This window comes from Eublepharis macularius, chromosome 17 (genome assembly GCF_028583425.1).
Source record: "Eublepharis macularius isolate TG4126 chromosome 17, MPM_Emac_v1.0, whole genome shotgun sequence".
Classification (NCBI taxonomy): Eukaryota; Metazoa; Chordata; class Lepidosauria; order Squamata; family Eublepharidae; genus Eublepharis; species Eublepharis macularius.
This window is the reverse complement of record NC_072806.1, coordinates 31,177,711-31,195,941: the sequence shown is the minus strand read 5'-3', so window position 1 is coordinate 31,195,941 and position 18,231 is coordinate 31,177,711. Positions and strand designations below refer to the sequence as shown.

Sequence of the window (18,231 nt, the reverse complement as noted above, 5' to 3'; positions counted from 1 at the left end):
GCTGCAGATGTTCTCCACCCCCCCTCAGTTTAGGGTTTCTCAGACTTGGCAAGAGGACTCTGCCGAGATTGCTGAACACATCGTATCTGGTTAACTCTGCCCTTCGGAGTCCTTGCCTCAGATTTGCAGGGTGGCTTCCTCTTCTCTCTGCCACTTCCACATACACACACACACACCTCCGTGGCTTTTCTCTGAAGCCCTCAATGGGCTATTGAAGCCTCTTTAAAATGATTTTTATCCCAGTTTTTCCAATCCATGTGGCCTTCATGGTGGCATACAAAATCCATCTAAAAATAACTAGTTAACAACACACACCCAGCTGGCAAGCAGATGTAGTCCGAGTCTGAGTATAGAGCAGGCCTCACTGGTGGGGCAGCTGTGAATTTCCTGCATAGTGCAGGTGGTGGACTAGATGACCACTGGGAATCCTCCTAGCTCTGTTTTCTCGGTTTCTGTGTTCCCTCCCCTGTCCCCAAGATCTTTCGACTGTGTTTTGATGTTGCTCCTCTGGGCCATGGCATGCACCCTGATGTGTCCGTCTCTGCCCGGGAGGGCTTCTTCCTCTGTGGTGCTCCCACTTTCCCAGCACCCCGACCAGTTCCTTCATCTGCGGCAGCATTGGCCAAAGAGGTTCTGATGGGCAAGTGAGATGTCCCCCCCTTCCTGCTACATTCTTCAGAGCAACTAAGAAAGCTGTTCAGTGACAGGGCTGGGTCCAGGCACAGCATGGGGCTGTGGGGGGATCTGGCTGGTTCCTGCCCTCCTTCCAGTCCCACTGATGACAGGCCGGAGAAGGAAGGGGGGGGAGGCTGTCAAATGGGGCTGTGGTTCCTTGACAGAGAATCTGCAGAAGTGCCCCATGTTTGTTCCCCGGCACCTCTAGCGACAGGATCCTTAGGGGCTTCTGAGAGAGGCCTTATTACCCCCAGGAAGGCCGCTGCTGGTCAGAGTAGATGGTGTAGAGTTGGGTGGATCAGTGACTCTGCATAAGGTCGCTTTAAACGCATGTGTTTGACTGCATGACAACTAAATATTACCTCCATATTCAGAGGCACTAGACCTCTGAATACCAGTTGCTGTGGGGTGCAGCATGAAGGGAGGCTCTGGCTTCTGTGGGCTTCCTGGTGCCTACGGCTGGCCACTGTGGGGCACATGCTAGCTTAGATGGCCTTGCGGCCTGATCTGGCAGGACTCTTCCAGTGTTCTTAAGCAGCAGAGCCGCTGGGCTGTGTAGGGCCGTATCTTTTGCCCTACTAAAAATGCAATCTGTGTGTGTCTGTCTGCAAAATCAAAACCCACTTTAGGACATCATATGAAACACAAGGTCCCATTGAGGTCTTGAAACCTCTCTAGCTATTGACAGTGGGAGCTCTAGGCTTTGATATAATAAAAGGAGCCCTCTTTAGCTGTTGACTCAGCTGTACTCTCCTTTCCTGCCTGGCCATCTTTGGGGAATGAAGGGGGCGGCGGCGGTAATACTTCCTTTTTCTGGTCACCTGGAAGCAATTGGGGTTCTCCAAGGGTGATCAGGCAAGTGGCTGTTTACAGGCCTGATGCAGTACGCACGCGTTGGGGGGATTCTGAAACACCCATTAAATAAGCCCAGACAGCCGTTTCCCCCTTCTTCTTCTCTCATAAATCAAGAACACAAAACAGCTGCCAAGCTAAATTTAACTGGAAATTTGGGTTTTGTTCTTAAATTATTATTAAATCAATTCCTCCATATGGTGAAAGGGGCTGCTGGGCTTCTCTTTCTTCCAGACCTGGAGCACAATAAGCCCTTTCAACCTAATACATGCTTATTGAGGGAGGCAGAGCCCCGGAGCCAGACACTATGCCAAGAAGGAGCTCTGAGGTGTGCTCTTTGAGACATTTGGGGTTTTTTAAAAATGGCATTTTTACAACTGCAAAAAAGTTCAGTTCTGCTCCGAAGGCCAAAGCCATCGTGAGCCAGGTCTTTGTGCTTATTATTGGCAGTGATGAAACCTTCCGAATACAATGTATTTGTGATATGAGGATCTGTTCTGGGGTTGCAAACACTTGGTGCGGGATTAAATGAAAACTCAAACTTGGTAGATGTGCAAACAGTGTGTGTGTGTGTGTGGGAGGGGGTCATAAAGCCTGCCCCTGCATTCCATAAAAGGTTAAGTGTGGGAGGAAAGGGGGCAGCTCTGCCTTTACATCATTATTTAGAATATTTATTGTTAAAAGTGCCTTAGCTGTAGTAGGCGTACAGTAATGCAGCAGTACAGGCCATGTCCACAGCTCTTCAGTTTGCTCTCAATCTTAGCATGCCTATTGGATGTGAAAGTCATTTTTGGACTAATACAAAGAGAGATTATCCTTCTTTTCAGTGTGTGTGTGCGGGGGGGGGGGGACTTGACTCGAACACAGAAGTTCATCTGTGCCTTGACTTCCAAACTGCAGCATTTATAACAACATCCATCATTTAACTGTCCCCTTCCTAGGCTTCCCTCATCCTCTTAAGTACATTCACACTCAAATCTAACAGAATTTGTGGTTGGGTATGAGCTTTCGTGAGTCGCTACTCACATCTTCAGATACAGCTAGAATGTGAGTCCATCTGTCCTTATATCTTGGAGAGTGGAGTGATTTCAGATGCTGAATGAGTCTGTCATTCGCTGGCAACTGTCATTCAGCATCTGAAATCACTGAAATCACCAAAGGCAGGCATGATAGAATAAGGTGGGGTTATGCAGGGGGTAGTGGATATGAAGAAATCAGCATTGGTAATAAGACAGGAAGCCTAGGTCTTGATTCAACCCAGGTGGCATTGTCTTGAGCTTCATTATCAATTGCAGTTCATCAGTCTCTCTTTCTAATCTCCCTTTGCAATTCATCTGCTGGATAACTGCTACTTTTAGGTCAGCAGCTGAATGTCCTGGAAGGTTAAAATGTTCCCCCACTGGTTTTTGAACAGATGGACTTGCATTCTAACTATATCTGAAGAAGTGAGCTGTGACTCACAAAAGCACATACCTTACCACAAATTTTGTTAAGTCTTATAGGTGCTACTGGACTCTTGCTCTTTTCTACTGCTACAGACTAACACAGCTACCTGTCTTGATCATACTCAAATCTGGTTTGGTAGACTCTTTCTAGAAAGAACACAGTCCAAGCTTAAGGGAATGGGAAGGTGTGCATTTTAAAAGATCATGCCCACATTGGGAGCATTTTTCTTCTGTTGACCCCTTGCTGCAGCCACTTTTCATGATATAGTACCAGGGAGCTTTTTGAGAGCTTTTTAAAATTGGCAATTGCTATTGTGCTATAGTGCATTTGCAGATCTTGGATCCCAAATGTTACAGACAAATCAAAGTAGTATTTTCCCCTAGTATCTCAGGAGCAGGCTCTGCAAAACAGTGAAGTAAACCCATCTCATCCACCAGCCAACTGTGTCCCTGAAAAATGGAGTATTGCTTTTGGTCAGGGTCCTCTGACGCCTCAAAAAGGTGCTGAGGCATTGCAGACAATTTGGCTGTGAAGAAGGCAGACCTAAGGATTGCCGACCAGTTCATGCTTTGGAGGTGTTGTGCCTTCCACTCAAGTTTCTAGAGAGCTCTTGGGCTGGTATTCTTGCCCGTTTCAGTACTCATGGTGGAGGCATCCCTTTATGGAGACCACAGCTTCTTGAATCACAGCAACTTGGGTACAACACCATGTAAGGGAGAAGGGCAAAGAAGCTTTTAAAAAATATGAACCAGGTTCATCTTTCAGCTTCTCTCACCTGCACAATCTGACCGGGGCCCTTCATGCTCACCTTTTCCCAAGTTCATCATTGTGTCTTCTGTGCAGTCCCACATTGGAACTGCACATGGCCAGGACAGCCTGCGCATGCACAGGTCCCATTTGGGACTGCACAGAAGAACGTTTGATGAACAACAGTTACAGGTAAGTGCAACCCTGTTTCCTGCCTCCTGCTCTGTGTGTGGTTCACCTTGTGAATCCAGCAGACAAAAAGCAGTCTCTGCTGTGGCCAAACAGGAGGGATTGCAGCAGGTGACGCTACTTGGTGCGGAGGCTTTGAGCCCGCTTCTTCACTGGGCCTTTCCAAGGCCTGACATCCACAACAGCTTTGCTTTGGCTATTTTTGGCTTGAATTACTGTCAAGTGACACGCAGCAGCTGCCGTAGGCTGGGCTGGATAAATTCAAGACAAGCATCCTGGGCCCAATTAATTGTGTGTGTGTGTGAGAGAGAAGCCTCTGGAACACTCTGTGTGTGTTGTTTTGTTTAAAGGGGATGGCCGTTACTGCCAAGGCCTTCTCCCTAGTGAGAGAAGATAAATTTTAGCAGAAAAGAAAGGAATCGCCATTAATCTGCAATGGAAAATCTCTCTGGTTTGGGCAGTTCCTCTTTATTTTCATTGGCAGCAGGAAGCAAAGTCCCCCGTTGATAGAGGCTGCTACTGTTTCTCCTCTGCAGTCCTGTACACTGTAGGAGAGTACTAGAATCGCACTGGGAGGTCTGGGTTCCAATCTCCACTCCATCATAAAAATTGGGCAGGTTGGCTCCTCTCCCCTTCCTATTTAAGCTACCACAGAAGATTATATTCACTGTGGCTGAATAATGGAAACAAATCCAGTTCTGCATAATGTAGAGGCACTAGCTTGCCATGGATCCAGAATGTCACCTCCATCATAAGCTCACTCAGTGGTTTTAGACCGAGCGTCTGCCTCAGTTCAGATGTCATGCAAAAACCATGGTTTGGTTAAAGCTAGCTATGGTTTGTATGATCATTTAAACTCAGATCTCTCTTAATTATGTTAGACTACATCAAACCAGAATCGTAAAGTGGGCTTATTAACTACAGCTAGTTTTAACTGTGGCTTTGCATAATGAACAAACAGGGGCACCCTGGCTCAGTCCCGAATTGTTTCCTGGTGCCTCCCTCTCTTTGGCTTGGGTTGAGCCTCTGTGGGCCTGTGTGAGGGAGGCAATGGAAAAAGGGCAGGAGATGAAACCAGCATTTGAAGGGCTGTAAGCTGAGTCTTGGTTGCAGAGATGATCAAATTCAGACATTGGTTATGTCTGAACTGAGCTGCTCTCAGTCTCAGCCTCTCATCTGCAGTTGAAAAGTGGTTAATTGATCTAACAGGGTTGTTGTAAAGGCTGCAAAGCGCTTTGAAAAGTGCAGTTAATTGAACTGCAGTTGAAAAGTGGGTAATTGATCTAACTTACAGGGTTGTTGTCATGTCTGTGTTCAGTCATGCTATGAGTGTCTGTATGTTGTAACCACGATGCTCATTATTAACCAGACTCATTCTCTCCTTAATACAAGTGTTACTTTTAAGACCCAGAGTGGGCCTCACCTGTTATCTTATAGAAAGATGCTCCTCTAAGCTAGCACTGACCTTGGAGCATCCAGATGCCAGTGCTTGCTACTTCGCCCAGATGCTGGGAATGTATGATTGTATATTGAATGTCTAGCCACAACTAAAAGGGTTCTCACAGGACCTGTGTAGACTGTGCGCCGAAACCTTAACAGTTTTTGAGCACGGGAAAATCAAGTATAACATAGAACTGCTTGCCTTGCCTTATCACTTCTACCAAGCTCCGTGATGGAGTGCAGACCTGAACTGTCAAATCCTAAACAAAGCTTTTCTACTGGAACCAATGTGTGTTCACTGGAGAGGGGCTGAAGATCTACCTGCCAGGTTGTTGTAAGGGCTGCAAAGTGCTTTGACCATTTGAAAGCACTTCCTAACTGAGGTGGTGATAATGCCTCAAGTTCCGGCTGCTGTGCGAAGGGCATCTCCTCTCTTGGGCTAGCATTTGGTCCAGGAAGTGCTTTGCCTGCTAGGAGGACTAGATGTTTATTGATTCAGAAAAGCCTGAATTTATATCGCTTCGCTTTGTTTCTTAAAAATAGAAACGAAAGAAAGAAATTGGTCGGTTCCTCCTGGAGGTGAGAAGCAAATGTCTTCTTTTCTTCTTCCTGTAGGCTCTTGAGGAGGCCCAGAAAGCCATTCAGCAGCTCTTTGGTAAGATTAAGGACATCAAGGATAAAGCTGAGAAATCGGAACAGATGGTGAGTGATGTGTTTTCTCATTTTCCCCCTATCTCTTTCTAAAGGACACCTTTTTTTTGTCTCAGTGGGTTGTTCGTGTTGCCTTCTCAGATGAGGTCAGCCAGCTGCCAGCCCAGTGTGGGCTCCCCCCCGCCCCGCACCTTGAAGCAACTTACCTGATTCCTGATGCCCTGCCATATGCTTGGCCTTTTTTGACTTGCACGGGAAAGAAGCCATGGGGTGTCTTTTGCTTGTCTGCCTCTTTGAGGAATGTCATTAGTCCCTCCCACCCACACCCCCAAATAGATGATCTTGTGCCCTTTGAGTGCTTTATTGCACATACCTTCTTGTTAACTTGTGGAACTCAGTGACCCTGGATGTAATGAAGGCTGCTATAGAGCCAACATGATGTAGTGATCAGAGTGTTGGGACCCGCATCTGGGGGACCCAGGTTCAAATCCCTGCTCTGCCATGGAAGCTGGGTGACCTTGAGCCAATCGCATACACTCAGCCTGACCTACCTCACAGGGCAGATGTGAGAATAAAACAAAGAAGAGGAGAATGCCGTGAGCCACTTTGGGTCCCCATTGAAGTGGGTTTGTAAATGAAGTACGTAAATAGGTTGGGGGGGGTTGATAAATGCATGGCTGAGAAGGCTATGGATGGCTGTCCGCTTAGTGGGACGTCAGAGGCAGCATAGCTCTGAATGCTGCTGGACAGCAACAGGCCGGGGGGGGGGTGGCTTTTATCTTCTGTGCCCCTGCTTGTCTGGGCACTTGCTTGGACACTGAACTAAGCCAAACAAGGGGAGAAAACCGGATAGTGAGGAGTACAAGCAACAAGTCCGGAAATATGCAATTAATGCTGGCTTTTATATAAATGTTTCAATAGTGCAAACGTGCAAAGTGCAAAGTGCAAATAAATAACATGCAATGAATACAATAAATATAGTTAATACAATTCAGTTGTCCAAGTCATAATATAAATGTCCGAAACAAACCCACAATGGGGATATACTAAAGAGGAAGTCACAAGGCAGTCTTATGGTGGTGGCTCAAGTCCAATGAGATGTAAAATCCACAGGTGCCGACGGGATTATGCAGGCATCTTATACAATTCCCGTTTCGTATGAAACATACTTCTTCTTGGGCACAAGTACAACTGGAAGGTTGCCAATCCACTCCAACGTGACTGCTCAAGACCTGTTACATTTCCAAATGAATGACGGACATTCACCTATTGTATTCCTGCAGGGTGATACCCTTGATTATAACAGGACCTGGCTACTACCCCTCCAGGGTTTCAGGCCGAAAAAGGTCTTCCCCAGCACCTGAGATCTCTTAACTGGAAATGCCAAGGACTGAACCTGGACCTTTGACGTGCCAAATGTCTGTCTGCCACTGACCCACGGCTCCTACCATGTCTGTTACGAGTATACATGTCTCTTGTTTTAACCCAACAGGTTAAAGAAATTACCCGCGATATCAAGCAGTTGGATCACGCCAAGCGCCACTTGACCACCTCCATCACAACACTGAACCATCTCCACATGCTGGCTGGTGGGGTGGATTCTCTCGAGTAAGCCAGGCATTGGGTTGAGCGTGCTGTGATTTGCAGGAATCCAGCTAAAGTACACAATGAGGTTGTAGTGCAGAGTTCAGTGTCCTGAGAAGCTTGATGTGCATTCCCAGTCCTTATCCCTCTGAAGATGTGTGTGCAATTCTTGATTAAACTTCAGAAGCTGGCGATAAGACTGAAGAAAATTTCCGCTCACTGGAGGGTGGGGGGGATTCAGTGTCTTGCCTCTCACCATAATCAGCTAAACCAGAATAAAATGAAAATTTTACTACGGCTTCTGATTTTGGTTGCAGAATTCATCTTCTGGGTTCACTCGCCTGCAGAATTTTAATGCTCTTATGCAAAATGCACTCTGTCATGTATTGAAGCAGGTTTTAAATGGGAATGACGAAATGCGAATTAATAGTCTCCCGCCACCTTCTTAAACATTCTGTATTTTATGAACAGCAAACACAGTCAGCTGGGAAATCCTCTGACTCGAGCCATCCGTTGCTCTTCCATAGCTCTTTGCAGTTTCCAAAGGAGCTTCTGCCAGAGAATTTCCCAGCGCATTGTACCCACTGTCGGTTAAGGAGAGGTGGCACCCCAGAGAGGTCCCTCAGTGAATGGGCCTGTGAATCCTTTTAACTGGCTAGAGTGCTCTCTTAAAGCAGATTGCCTTACTGACCATGGTGATCGGAGCTTAATGTGTCCCCTGGAACTTGCCTCATTATTCCACCCGCACTCCCCACTTGTGTTGCAGGGCCATGACCCGAAGGAGGCAGTACGGCGAGGTGGCCAATCTCCTGCAAGGGGTTGTGAATGTGCTGGAACACTTCAGCAAGTACACGGGGATCCCACAGATCCGGCAGCTTTCTGAAAGGTAATAATGGCGATGCCTCCGCCGCTGAGGGTGCTGCTGCAGGGTCTCCCTGTTCGTGTGTGAAGCTCATTGAGCCAATATTTCTCTGCCTGACTTGCCACCGTGAGGGGTTGTGAGGATAAACTGGAGGAGGGCAGGCTAGGGTGCGCTGCCCTGAGCAACTCAGACCGATGGTTGATCCAGATACGATAGACGGAACGCACTGGCAAAGGAGGAACTCATTCTGTAATAGAACAAATTTGACAAGACTGGCATTGACACACAGTTATTATTTTATTATTTTTATTTTTTCAATTTATATACCGCCCATCCCCAGGGGCTCTGGGCGGTGAACAGTTAAAATCGATAAAAACAAAAACTAAAATCAATATACAAACAATAAAACAAATTAACAAAGTGCAGTGGTGGGGAGGCTATTGAGTTTTTTTAATGAAAAGCTGTACTGAAGAGGGTTGGGATGGAGAGGCTCTTGCTGGAGTTTCTCCTTGCATGTGGAAAGCAAGCATATTAAGGAAAGACCTTTCGGTTAGCTTTTCTCGGACATGCTAAAGTTCCACGTGCCAGGGAGGTTTCTTTAAATTCAGACAGGATCATGACTTATTAGCAGAGAAGATTGTAGCTTTACTTAAGCTCTGCTTTAAGGAGCACCCTGGCTAAAGGGTCATCAGGCCAGCTCCCGGAGAACGTCCCTGATCCTGAGCTCACAGCAACAGGACTTTGTCCAGAACTTGACCTTCAGGCAAGCTCTGCTTGGGTGGCTTCTGCAGCTTAGTGTCACAAACTTACAGGTTTAAAACCATTAGTAGCTCTGCCTACTACTAAGTCAAGGCAACTAGTACAGGGTGACCTTGAATGCTTGTTTGTCCTTCGGCAGGGTGAAGGCTGCCCAGAACGAGTTGGGACAACAGATCCTGGCAGACTTTGAAGAAGCTTTCCCTTCCCAAAGCACAAAGGTAAAAAAGAAAAGAAAACGTGTTGACCCATAATAAGCGGTAGGCCTCATTTCTTTGCCCCTGACCTTGTGGCAGAACAATGAGTTCAGTGGCTAACTTGGGATTCCCAGGCTGTGTTCATGGAGAAACATACCAAGCAGTGGCAGCGAGAGGGAAGGGGAATTTGCAAAGGAGAAACAGTGGCTGGAAGGGAAAGAGTGTCACCCTTCTCCTCACCTGCACCAGCTTGACTTGGCTACTGGATTTGTCTCAGAAAAACCCTGACTTGGGGATACCAAGAGGGAAACCAGCAACTGGGGAAAGGGCTGACAGTGGCCCCTCTTTTCCCTCCCCCACTAAAAACACTCCGCACCCCCCGCTGTCACTTCAGGAGCCAGATGTGGGGCTGCAGCTCCCCATGCTTGGGGTACCATTTTTACATTTTCGACTTTCAGATAGAATGTGGTTCAGCAGCCTCTTCGATGCACATTTGTCTGTGTCTTTTTGTAGAGGTGGGTGTTCCCCTTGAGGGAACAGCAGCCGCTTGAATCATGGGGGTGGGGGTTAAGAAAACTCCCATTTTCCGTGGCACCTTTGAATGTTTCCTTTCTGTAAAAATCTGGCATCTTCAGAACCATCCTTTTAAAATAACGAGAAGGTTATAAGAAGCTTCCTTTCCCCCCTTCCTTGACAGAGGGCTGGAGGACCAAGCAACGTCTTGCGGGATGCGTGCCTGGTCGCCAATGTCTTGGATCCCAGAATCAAGCAGGAAATCATCAAGAAGTTTATCAAGCAGCACCTCTCTGAATACCTCTTGCTCTTCCAGGAAAACCAAGATGTAAGCGGGGAGCCGTACGCTCTGTGTGGCCGTCTTGTGGATGCCCTGGGTGATGTGCCTAGGTTGAGTCAGGACTGTGGGCGAACCTTCCACTGGTCTCCTGTTGGTGGGGGGGTAGTGCTTCCCTACCCTGATTTTTTCTACTGGCCGGACCACAGCCATTCCTCCATCTTCCACCCCACAGAATTTTTGGTTGGGGTTGGAAATACGGGCCATCATCTAGAGTTGTTTTATTACGGAATTGTATGTTCAATTATAGTTTTAAAGCAAATTTTATGGTAAATTTTAATACTGATGTTATCCGCTCTGAACCTGTTCACGGGGAGAATGGATTATAAATCTAATTAATCAATGTGCCTCAGAGGCTGCTGTGTGCATCAGCTTCCTCTCTCTCCTGCCTTTTTTATCCCACCTTTCCTCCAAGGGTCTCAGGTCAGCGTACGTTTTATTTATTTACTTCATATATATCTTACTTTCTTTCCAATGAGGTCCCAAAGCCTCATTCTCCTTTCCTTACTTTTACCATCACAACAGTCTTGTGAAGGTGGTTAGGCTGAGTGTTTGTGACTGGCCCAGGGCCGCCCAGCGAGCTTCTCTGGCAGGTGAGAATCTGAATCTAGTTCTCCGAAATCTCAGTCCAACACTAACTGCTACACCTCCCTGGCTGTCATGTGCATCAAAAAGGAATGGCAAAGAGAAGAGTCCGCTCGGGCCGTTTTCTCTGGTTTGGATTTCAGCCTTGTTCAACCTTCCACCGGTCTCCTGTTGAGGGGGGTAGTGCAGCCCTACCCTGATTTTTTCTACTGGCTGGACCACAGCCACTCCTCCGTCTCCCACCCCATAGAATGTTTGGTTGGGGTTGGAAATATGGTCCCCCGTCTAGAGATGTGTCGTTACGGAATTTATAGTTTTAGAGCAAATTTTATGGTAAATTTTAATCCTGATGTTATCCACGCTGAGCCTGTTCACAGGGAGAGTGCATTATAAATCTAATCAATCAATGTGCCTCAGAGGCTACGAGCCCCTAGAATGCTACTCAGAGGGCAGGAAAGAACCACGATGGGGCTAGAGTTGTCCAGCAGCAAAGGCAGCTGGCAAATACCTGGACTGTGGCAGCAAGCTAAGCCCCAGCCTGTGTCCTCAGGACAGAAAGTATTTATTGTATGAGGCCAAAGTCCATTACAGTTGAAGCATGCAAGACAAACATAAACCAAGTGCTACAAACAATAAAATTGTAATGCTAAAGCCACGTAGAAGCACATTAAAAACACAGAGCACCTTCATTATATACAAACAAAGGAGCCTCAGCCATTTGACACAGCTCTAGCCTGTATTTTCTTAGCTGCCAAGGCATACTGTGCCACTTATAAGGAATGTACTGTTCTGTCGAAAAGAAGGAAATATCGTTTATCCACCATAGGAGAAGAATTTTAATCTTTCAGCAAGGAATTTAGTTTGGGGAAGTACCTGGGCTGCACAGACTGTGTGGGACTTGGAAGAGCGCTTGAGGAAGGCAGCTGTTGATCCCACGGGGCCAGCTCTCAAGTGAGCTTTTATGTCTCCACGTGGGATGTGATGGCTGCCAAAGGGGGGGAACAGAACTCAGTTGGGTTGTGTGAGAATGCATATCTGCAAAAAGCCAGTTGTGCTATCCTGCACGTTTAGGAAGGAATACGGTGAAGGAGCCTGTTGAACAGGGCAACAAACGATTAACCTGATCATCAAATCAGCTCCCTGTTTGCAACCTGTTGGTGGGAGTTTGAGCATCCCTAGATTGGACTGCATCTAGTTAGGAAAAAGCAACCCAGGGATATTCAGCGTCTGAATGTTCATCTAAGACAGCTTGCTTGCCAGTTTCCCAGTCTCATGACCTCTGTCTGAGGAATACAGCGGTCACGCTCCCATTTTTTCCCCCTCAGGTCGCCTGGCTGGATAAGATTGACCGGCGCTATGCTTGGATAAAACGCCAGCTGGTGGACTATGAGGAGAAGTATGGCCGTATGTTCCCCCTGGAGTGGTGCATGACGGAACGGATTGCTGTGGACTTCTGTCACATTACGAGGTGGGACAAAAACGGACATATTAGGGGAAGCCCAAAGGCTGTTTAAATTTATGTATGGTGCTGTTCTGTTGCTAGCCAGCAGACGCTGCTGTCTGTTCATGATTATTTGTGTGTTCCTGTTCTCTTGTCTGTTTTCATCTGTGGCCCCCTCACACGTGGCAAAAGGTCGCAGGAAAAGCCATTGGCACAGATTGAGAGCTGTGATGATACACAAGGGGAGCGCAAACCTTTTGCCAAAAGGCAAACCTTTTCAGTCCAAGAGGTACCTGAGAGAATAATTTTGTGAGCCAGGCCAAGGCGGCACTGGCGTCTGCGTCATGTTACAAAACCATGCCCGAAAGGTGGGTGGAGTACTGCTGGAGACACATGCAGAGCTGGAGCTGCCAACCTTGAGCCATAGTTTGGACAACTCAGACTTCCATAGTCTGGGACCAGCATACTTGAAAAACTCTCTTTCTCGTGAGCCTTTTCAAAGGCCTCCCTCCTCCTGGTTGAGCCCCCCCCCCTTCTAGCTGTCTGTTCAGCCACAGCCTGGGCCTGCTCTTTTTCAGTGGCACCTCCAAATATTATGGAATGCCCTCTCCCAGCAGGTGTGTGGGAGGGCTATACTGTTCCTTTCAGACAGGCATTTGGCAGCTGAGCTCTAAGGATGGTCTTGTTTTGAGAGGAAAGGTTGTGCAGCTGTTCAATCTCCTCAGTTTTTTGGCTTTAATAGGCTGTAGCCTGCAGGCTGGGTTTCTTGTAAGCTGCCTTGAGCGACCGTGTCCAGTAGGAGAGGTGGTACGGAGGATATTTGTTAGTTGTTGTAACAAAGTTCTCAAGAAAGCGTGGAATCACATGTGGTGAAACCCTCTCCAAGCTGATATATTAGCAACCATTAAACTTTTATTGAAGCTGATTCTCATTCACTTGCACTTTTATAGTAGCAGAAAAAACAAACATAAACCTGATCTAAATAGCACTATTCTTTGTAACAAGTGGCCAGCTAATCCAGTTGCACATGATTGGAAGGATGAATGAATATGGATGTGCCTCTAGGCATGCTCTGCAGAAAGCATCTTGCTTCTTGCAAGACCAGCAGGAGAAAGAGTACTAAGAGCACAGAAGGAAGGGGAGGAGTCAGAAGCTTTTAGATCATACAATGAGAGGCATCATACAAATACAGTTAGCTTCTAATGTAAAGGAAGAATAGCACCCCCCAGTGTCCAGACACTTTGAGTCTTCTGTATTCCAACAGGTGGCAAGTAAATATTTAAAAAGACCTCTTGCCCAGGGAGCTTGGCCTAAAGCCTTGTTTATCTTGACCATGTCTGTCTAGGACATTTTTATCCTACCTTCCTCCAAGGAGTTCAGGCGGCATAAATGGTTCCTTCTGCCTGTGTTTTCAGCTTCACATCAGCCCTGTGGAGTAGGCTAGACTACAGGACAGTGATTGGCCCAAGATCACCCCGTTAGCTTTGACTGAGGAGGGGTTTGAGCTTGGGTCTCCACAGTCGTGGTCCGACACTCCAACTATTACATGGTGTTAGCTGTTTTTATTCAGGGTTTTGTTCCTTATGTTCCAAACAAGAATTTGGGGCGGTTAGAAGGTAGACGTTACCTGTAATGAATGTGCAGAAAATGGCTTTGAATATTCTTCCATTCTGGTTCTTGAGCGCTGGATTTCTGTACATGCTTCCCCCCACTTTGGGGTCTGCACGAGATTAAATATTTGCCTTGCCTCCCCTCCCCCCTTTCCCCTCTTGACTTTCCCATCAGGACGGAGCTTGCAAAGATCATGCGCACGAGAGCAAAGGAGATAGAGGTGAAGCTGCTTCTGTTCGCAATCCAAAGGACCACCAATTTTGAAGGGCTGCTAGCAAAGCGCTTCTCAGGCAGTACTTTGTCTGATGTGGTGGCGGTAAGGAGGATTTCTTTCCACTTGGTTCACAGTTGATCCCCTCGCAGCCAGATTTGCGAATGGGCTCCATTCACAGGCGGGGCGTTCCGAGCAGTGGGAAAATTTGGTCTGGGGCTTTAAAGCTGTGGTGACCCCAGTCCACATATGTTAATCATTCTCAGCTGAAGATGGTTCATGCAGGAATTGCCCCGAGTACCTGTGTGCGTGCCCCCACAAAAGCTGGCCGAAGGCTTCTCCAAACAGATGACAATGTTTGGAGTAGAAGTATTATTCAATATTATTCCATTCAAAAGTTGTGGTCAGGAAAAGCTGCACAGCAGGGCCACCAAAAGACAAAACTGAGGTTTCTGCACACTCTGGAGATAGGTAGAAAAATAAGGCTTCATTAATTAAATGAACGAGAAAAAACCCAGCCTGAGCATGCTCCAGGAGGCATGAGGCTGGTTGATGCATTGGCTGCTTGAACCGCTGCTACTTCCTTTGGTGACCTTGAACAGAAGAAGGCTGAACCACCACCACCTTCCACCAACCCATTCCTGGAGGATGAAACTACGCCGGAGACAGAAGAAGCCGCGATGGAAAAGGGCGATGTTGACAAAGTAAGCCTCTGCGTTTCCTTGGGGAAGCCTCAGCAGTCCTAAAGGCGGGATGTTCCTGGGCTTCATGGTTTCCGCTGTGATAGTAAGCTGGGGGTGGCCCAGGAAGGGTAAGAGTTGTGCCTCCTCTTCTTCACTGCACACACATTGTGGGCTGGGGGGGTTTGGTCTTCTGCAACTGAGCCAGGCACTACTTCTGAGCCACCTTTTGCGGTCTTGAGAGCTGCTCTTGTTGTCTCCTTCAAATGTGGCAGGAAGGAGGGGGGTGGGTAGAAAGGTTCCCCCCCCCCCAAAAAAGTTTCTTAGACTAGGACCTGTAGGTCGCCTTGTACCTGCATAGGTTGGCAGTCACGGTATTTTCTGCTGGTGCTGTCAGTGGTATGAAATTATGAGTGATTTCTCTGCACAGGTTGGCTAAGTGCAAGGAGATTCCACAAACAGGGAGGGGGGTCATTTTCCTTTGAGTTCAGTGTCTCACCTGCCTCCTCTTCTTTCAGCCCAAAAGACCGAAGGTCCCAGATAACCCATTTCATGGCATCATTTCCAAGTGCTTTGAGCCCCACCTCTATGTCTACATTGAATCCCAAGACAAGTGAGTGACAAATGGGTCTGCTTTGTGGCTCCACCTTTGTGCAAATGAATTCTGGGCACAGTCCGCCAGCAAAGTCCCCTTAATGAGAGCCTCAACCCCCTGAAATGCCATCATGCAGAGCCTGTTCATTTCAGCAAGTCTTGTAAGGGATTTCTGCCGTTCACTCTTAACTGGTGGTAAGGTATAGGTATCGGCTGCAAGTTCTCCTTCCTTCTCTTCCTCCCTTGGGGCACCTAGAATCTATAACAGCAGCATCCTAGATTCAAGGAACCCTGGGAAATGTAGTTCTTAGGTCTCTGGAAGCCGTTCTGTCAGTCTCCAAGGGTTTGGTGAACCTCATCTGGAATATTGCTGTTGGAGATTCTAGACAACCCTATGCAAGGGAAGAGAGGAATTTGCTGTTGCCTCGATGCCAGGGAAGTTTGAAAGAAGAGGAGAGGGGGCTGGTCCTGGCGGTGAGCTCTGTTGTGACCCAAAGCCTGAATTCGGAAGGCTCTGAGCATTGGGTTAGCAATTTGGAACGTAGTCAACATCACTAGGTCTGAATATTCTGCTTAGATACACATTGATTCATATGAGGGTTTTTGATTTCCCGTTTGACTGTAGAAATCTTAGTGAGCTGATTGACAGATTTGTGGGTGACTTCAAGGCCCAAGGGCCTCCCAAGCCGAATGTGGACGAGGGCGGTGCTGTCCTGCCCAGCTGCGCTGACCTCTTTGTGTACTACAAGAAGTGCATGGTCCAGTGTTCGCAGCTAAGCACCGGTGAGCCGATGATTGCTCTGACCACCATCTTCCAGAAGTACCTCCGGGAGTATGCTTGGAAGATTCTTTCGGGGAACTTACCCAAGTGAGTTTGGAACCCTTGCTCCCTTCCTGTGGTGTTGAGAATCTACAGGGCTGCCTGGGACAGCATGAATGGAATACTGAAGAGGGTTGGCAGAAGGAAGCAGGCAGTGGAGACTGGGGAATGAACCAGTCAGTGGGAATGAACTTGGAGGCCCCTAAAAAGTCATTTGGGGTGGGGTGGGAGGAGTGATAATTGTTTGGAAATGCACCCCCCCCACACACACACACACACTAAAAGCACTCTTGGCCATATCTCCTTCCTCCAGAATGCTGTAAGCCTTCAGGGGCTTACACAGACAAATTTCTCCCTTTAGATGACTCTCTGCTCTCTCCACTGCATGCCTTCTAAAGCGTGCTGCCCCCCCCCCAATTTAATTTATTGTTTTTCCCCTGTGTGCACTTCCCAAGTGCATAGAAACCCCAGCCTTGACAGCGGGTGAACCTGTTGTGCTGCTTTGGTGATTGGCACAAGCCTCTCAATTTACTATCAGATACGTTCAGTAGCTAAGAAGGTAGTTTCAGGCAGGTAGCCTTGTTGTGCAGCAGTAGAACAGCAAGAGTTGAGTCCAGTAGCATCTTAAAGACAAACAGGATTTTCAGGGTATCCCCTTTCAAGAGTCAAAGCTTCTGACTTAGGGAGCTTGACTCTCGAATGCTTACGCCCTGGAAATCTTGTGGGTCTTTAAGGTGCCACTGGACTCAACTCTTGCTCTAGCCAAAAAGGGTTGAGGGAGATTAGCTTACATGCCTCCCCCCCTGATTATCGTTGTGTTCTCATCAGGGGGAGGGGGGTCCTAGTGGGTTGCTTGGGGCAAGAGCAGGGCCAGCAAATGCAGCTTTCAAGTTCATCGGTGTCTCCCCTCGCCCCCACGGCAGGACAACCAGCAGCAGTGGCGGGCTGACCATCACCAGCCTGCTGAAAGAGAAGGAGGGCTCAGAAGTGGCCAAGTTCACCCTGGAAGAGCTCTGTCTGATCTGTAGCATCCTGAGTACTGCCGAGTACTGCTTGGCCACAACCCAGCAGGTAAAGGGGGAGAGATCGCCTTGAGTGTGCAAGATAAGCCGCCTGGGTGCAGACCATCTGCTGGGATGCCTTTGAAAGAGCTGTGATGAGTGGTGGGAGCCAGTACAAGGTCCCGGGTTCCATCCCCGGCATTTTAAACGTTTAAAATAATCCGAGCCTCTGCAGAAATGCTGTCTTTTGGAGCAGACAGAGACCAGAGGGCTCAGCGGTTCAGCTCTCCATTCCAGCTCCCCCTGTTCCAGGTTTCGATTCTTTGAAGTTTGTACAGCAGTGTCCAGGCTATCAGCCTCTCATTAAAACACAAAGTTTAAAAATGGTGGCAGAGGAGAGAGAACCCTGAACATGCTAACAAGTAGGAGTTAAAGATTAATACTTTTCTCCCGGGCAAATACTAACCTTGCTTCGTTTCCAGGTCAGCTTATCCATGGCGACAGATGCGGCAGCGCTGACTTTTCTGCTGCAATTATATAAACCAGGGGGGTGGGGTGTCATGTTAAGGGGTGCGTGTGTTATGTGCCGTCAAGTCGTTTCTGACCTATGGCGACCCTATGAATGAAAGACCTCCAAAACATTCTCTAACAGACCTACTCAGATCCTGCAAACTGGAGGACATGGCTTCTTTTATTGAGTCCAGCCACCTTGTTTTAGGTCTTCCTATTTTCCTACTGCCTTCCACTTTTCTTAGCATTGTTGACTTTTCCAGAGAATCTTGTCTTCTCATGATGTGACCCAAGTACAATAGCTTCAGTTTTGTCATTTTAGCTTCTAGGGAGACTTGAGGCTTGATTTGATCTAGTACCCACTTATTTGTCTTTTTGGCTGTCCACGATATCTGCAAAACTCTCCTCCATCACCACATTTCAAATGAATCAGTTTTTTTCCTGTCAGCTTTCTTTACCATCCAAATTTCACATCCATACATGGCAATGGGGAATACCATACTTTGGATTATCTTGATCTTGGTTCCCA

General features: G+C 47.5%; 1 protein-coding gene across 1 annotated transcript in view; it reads left to right on the top strand.

Annotated features, from left to right (window-relative positions):
• VPS53 (VPS53 subunit of GARP complex) overlaps positions 1-18,231 on the top strand; it is a 52,792-nt gene that overhangs the window by 20,191 nt on the left and 14,370 nt on the right. Inside the window, exons 5-15 of the mRNA XM_055001356.1 lie at positions 5,965-6,051; positions 7,493-7,608; positions 8,351-8,470; positions 9,345-9,423; positions 10,097-10,240; positions 12,160-12,302; positions 14,061-14,202; positions 14,700-14,801; positions 15,296-15,390; positions 15,997-16,239; positions 17,115-17,262. Of these exons, the coding sequence (XP_054857331.1) occupies positions 5,965-6,051; positions 7,493-7,608; positions 8,351-8,470; positions 9,345-9,423; positions 10,097-10,240; positions 12,160-12,302; positions 14,061-14,202; positions 14,700-14,801; positions 15,296-15,390; positions 15,997-16,239; positions 17,115-17,262 (1,419 nt within the window). The remainder of the gene's footprint in view (positions 1-5,964; positions 6,052-7,492; positions 7,609-8,350; positions 8,471-9,344; positions 9,424-10,096; positions 10,241-12,159; positions 12,303-14,060; positions 14,203-14,699; positions 14,802-15,295; positions 15,391-15,996; positions 16,240-17,114; positions 17,263-18,231) is intronic.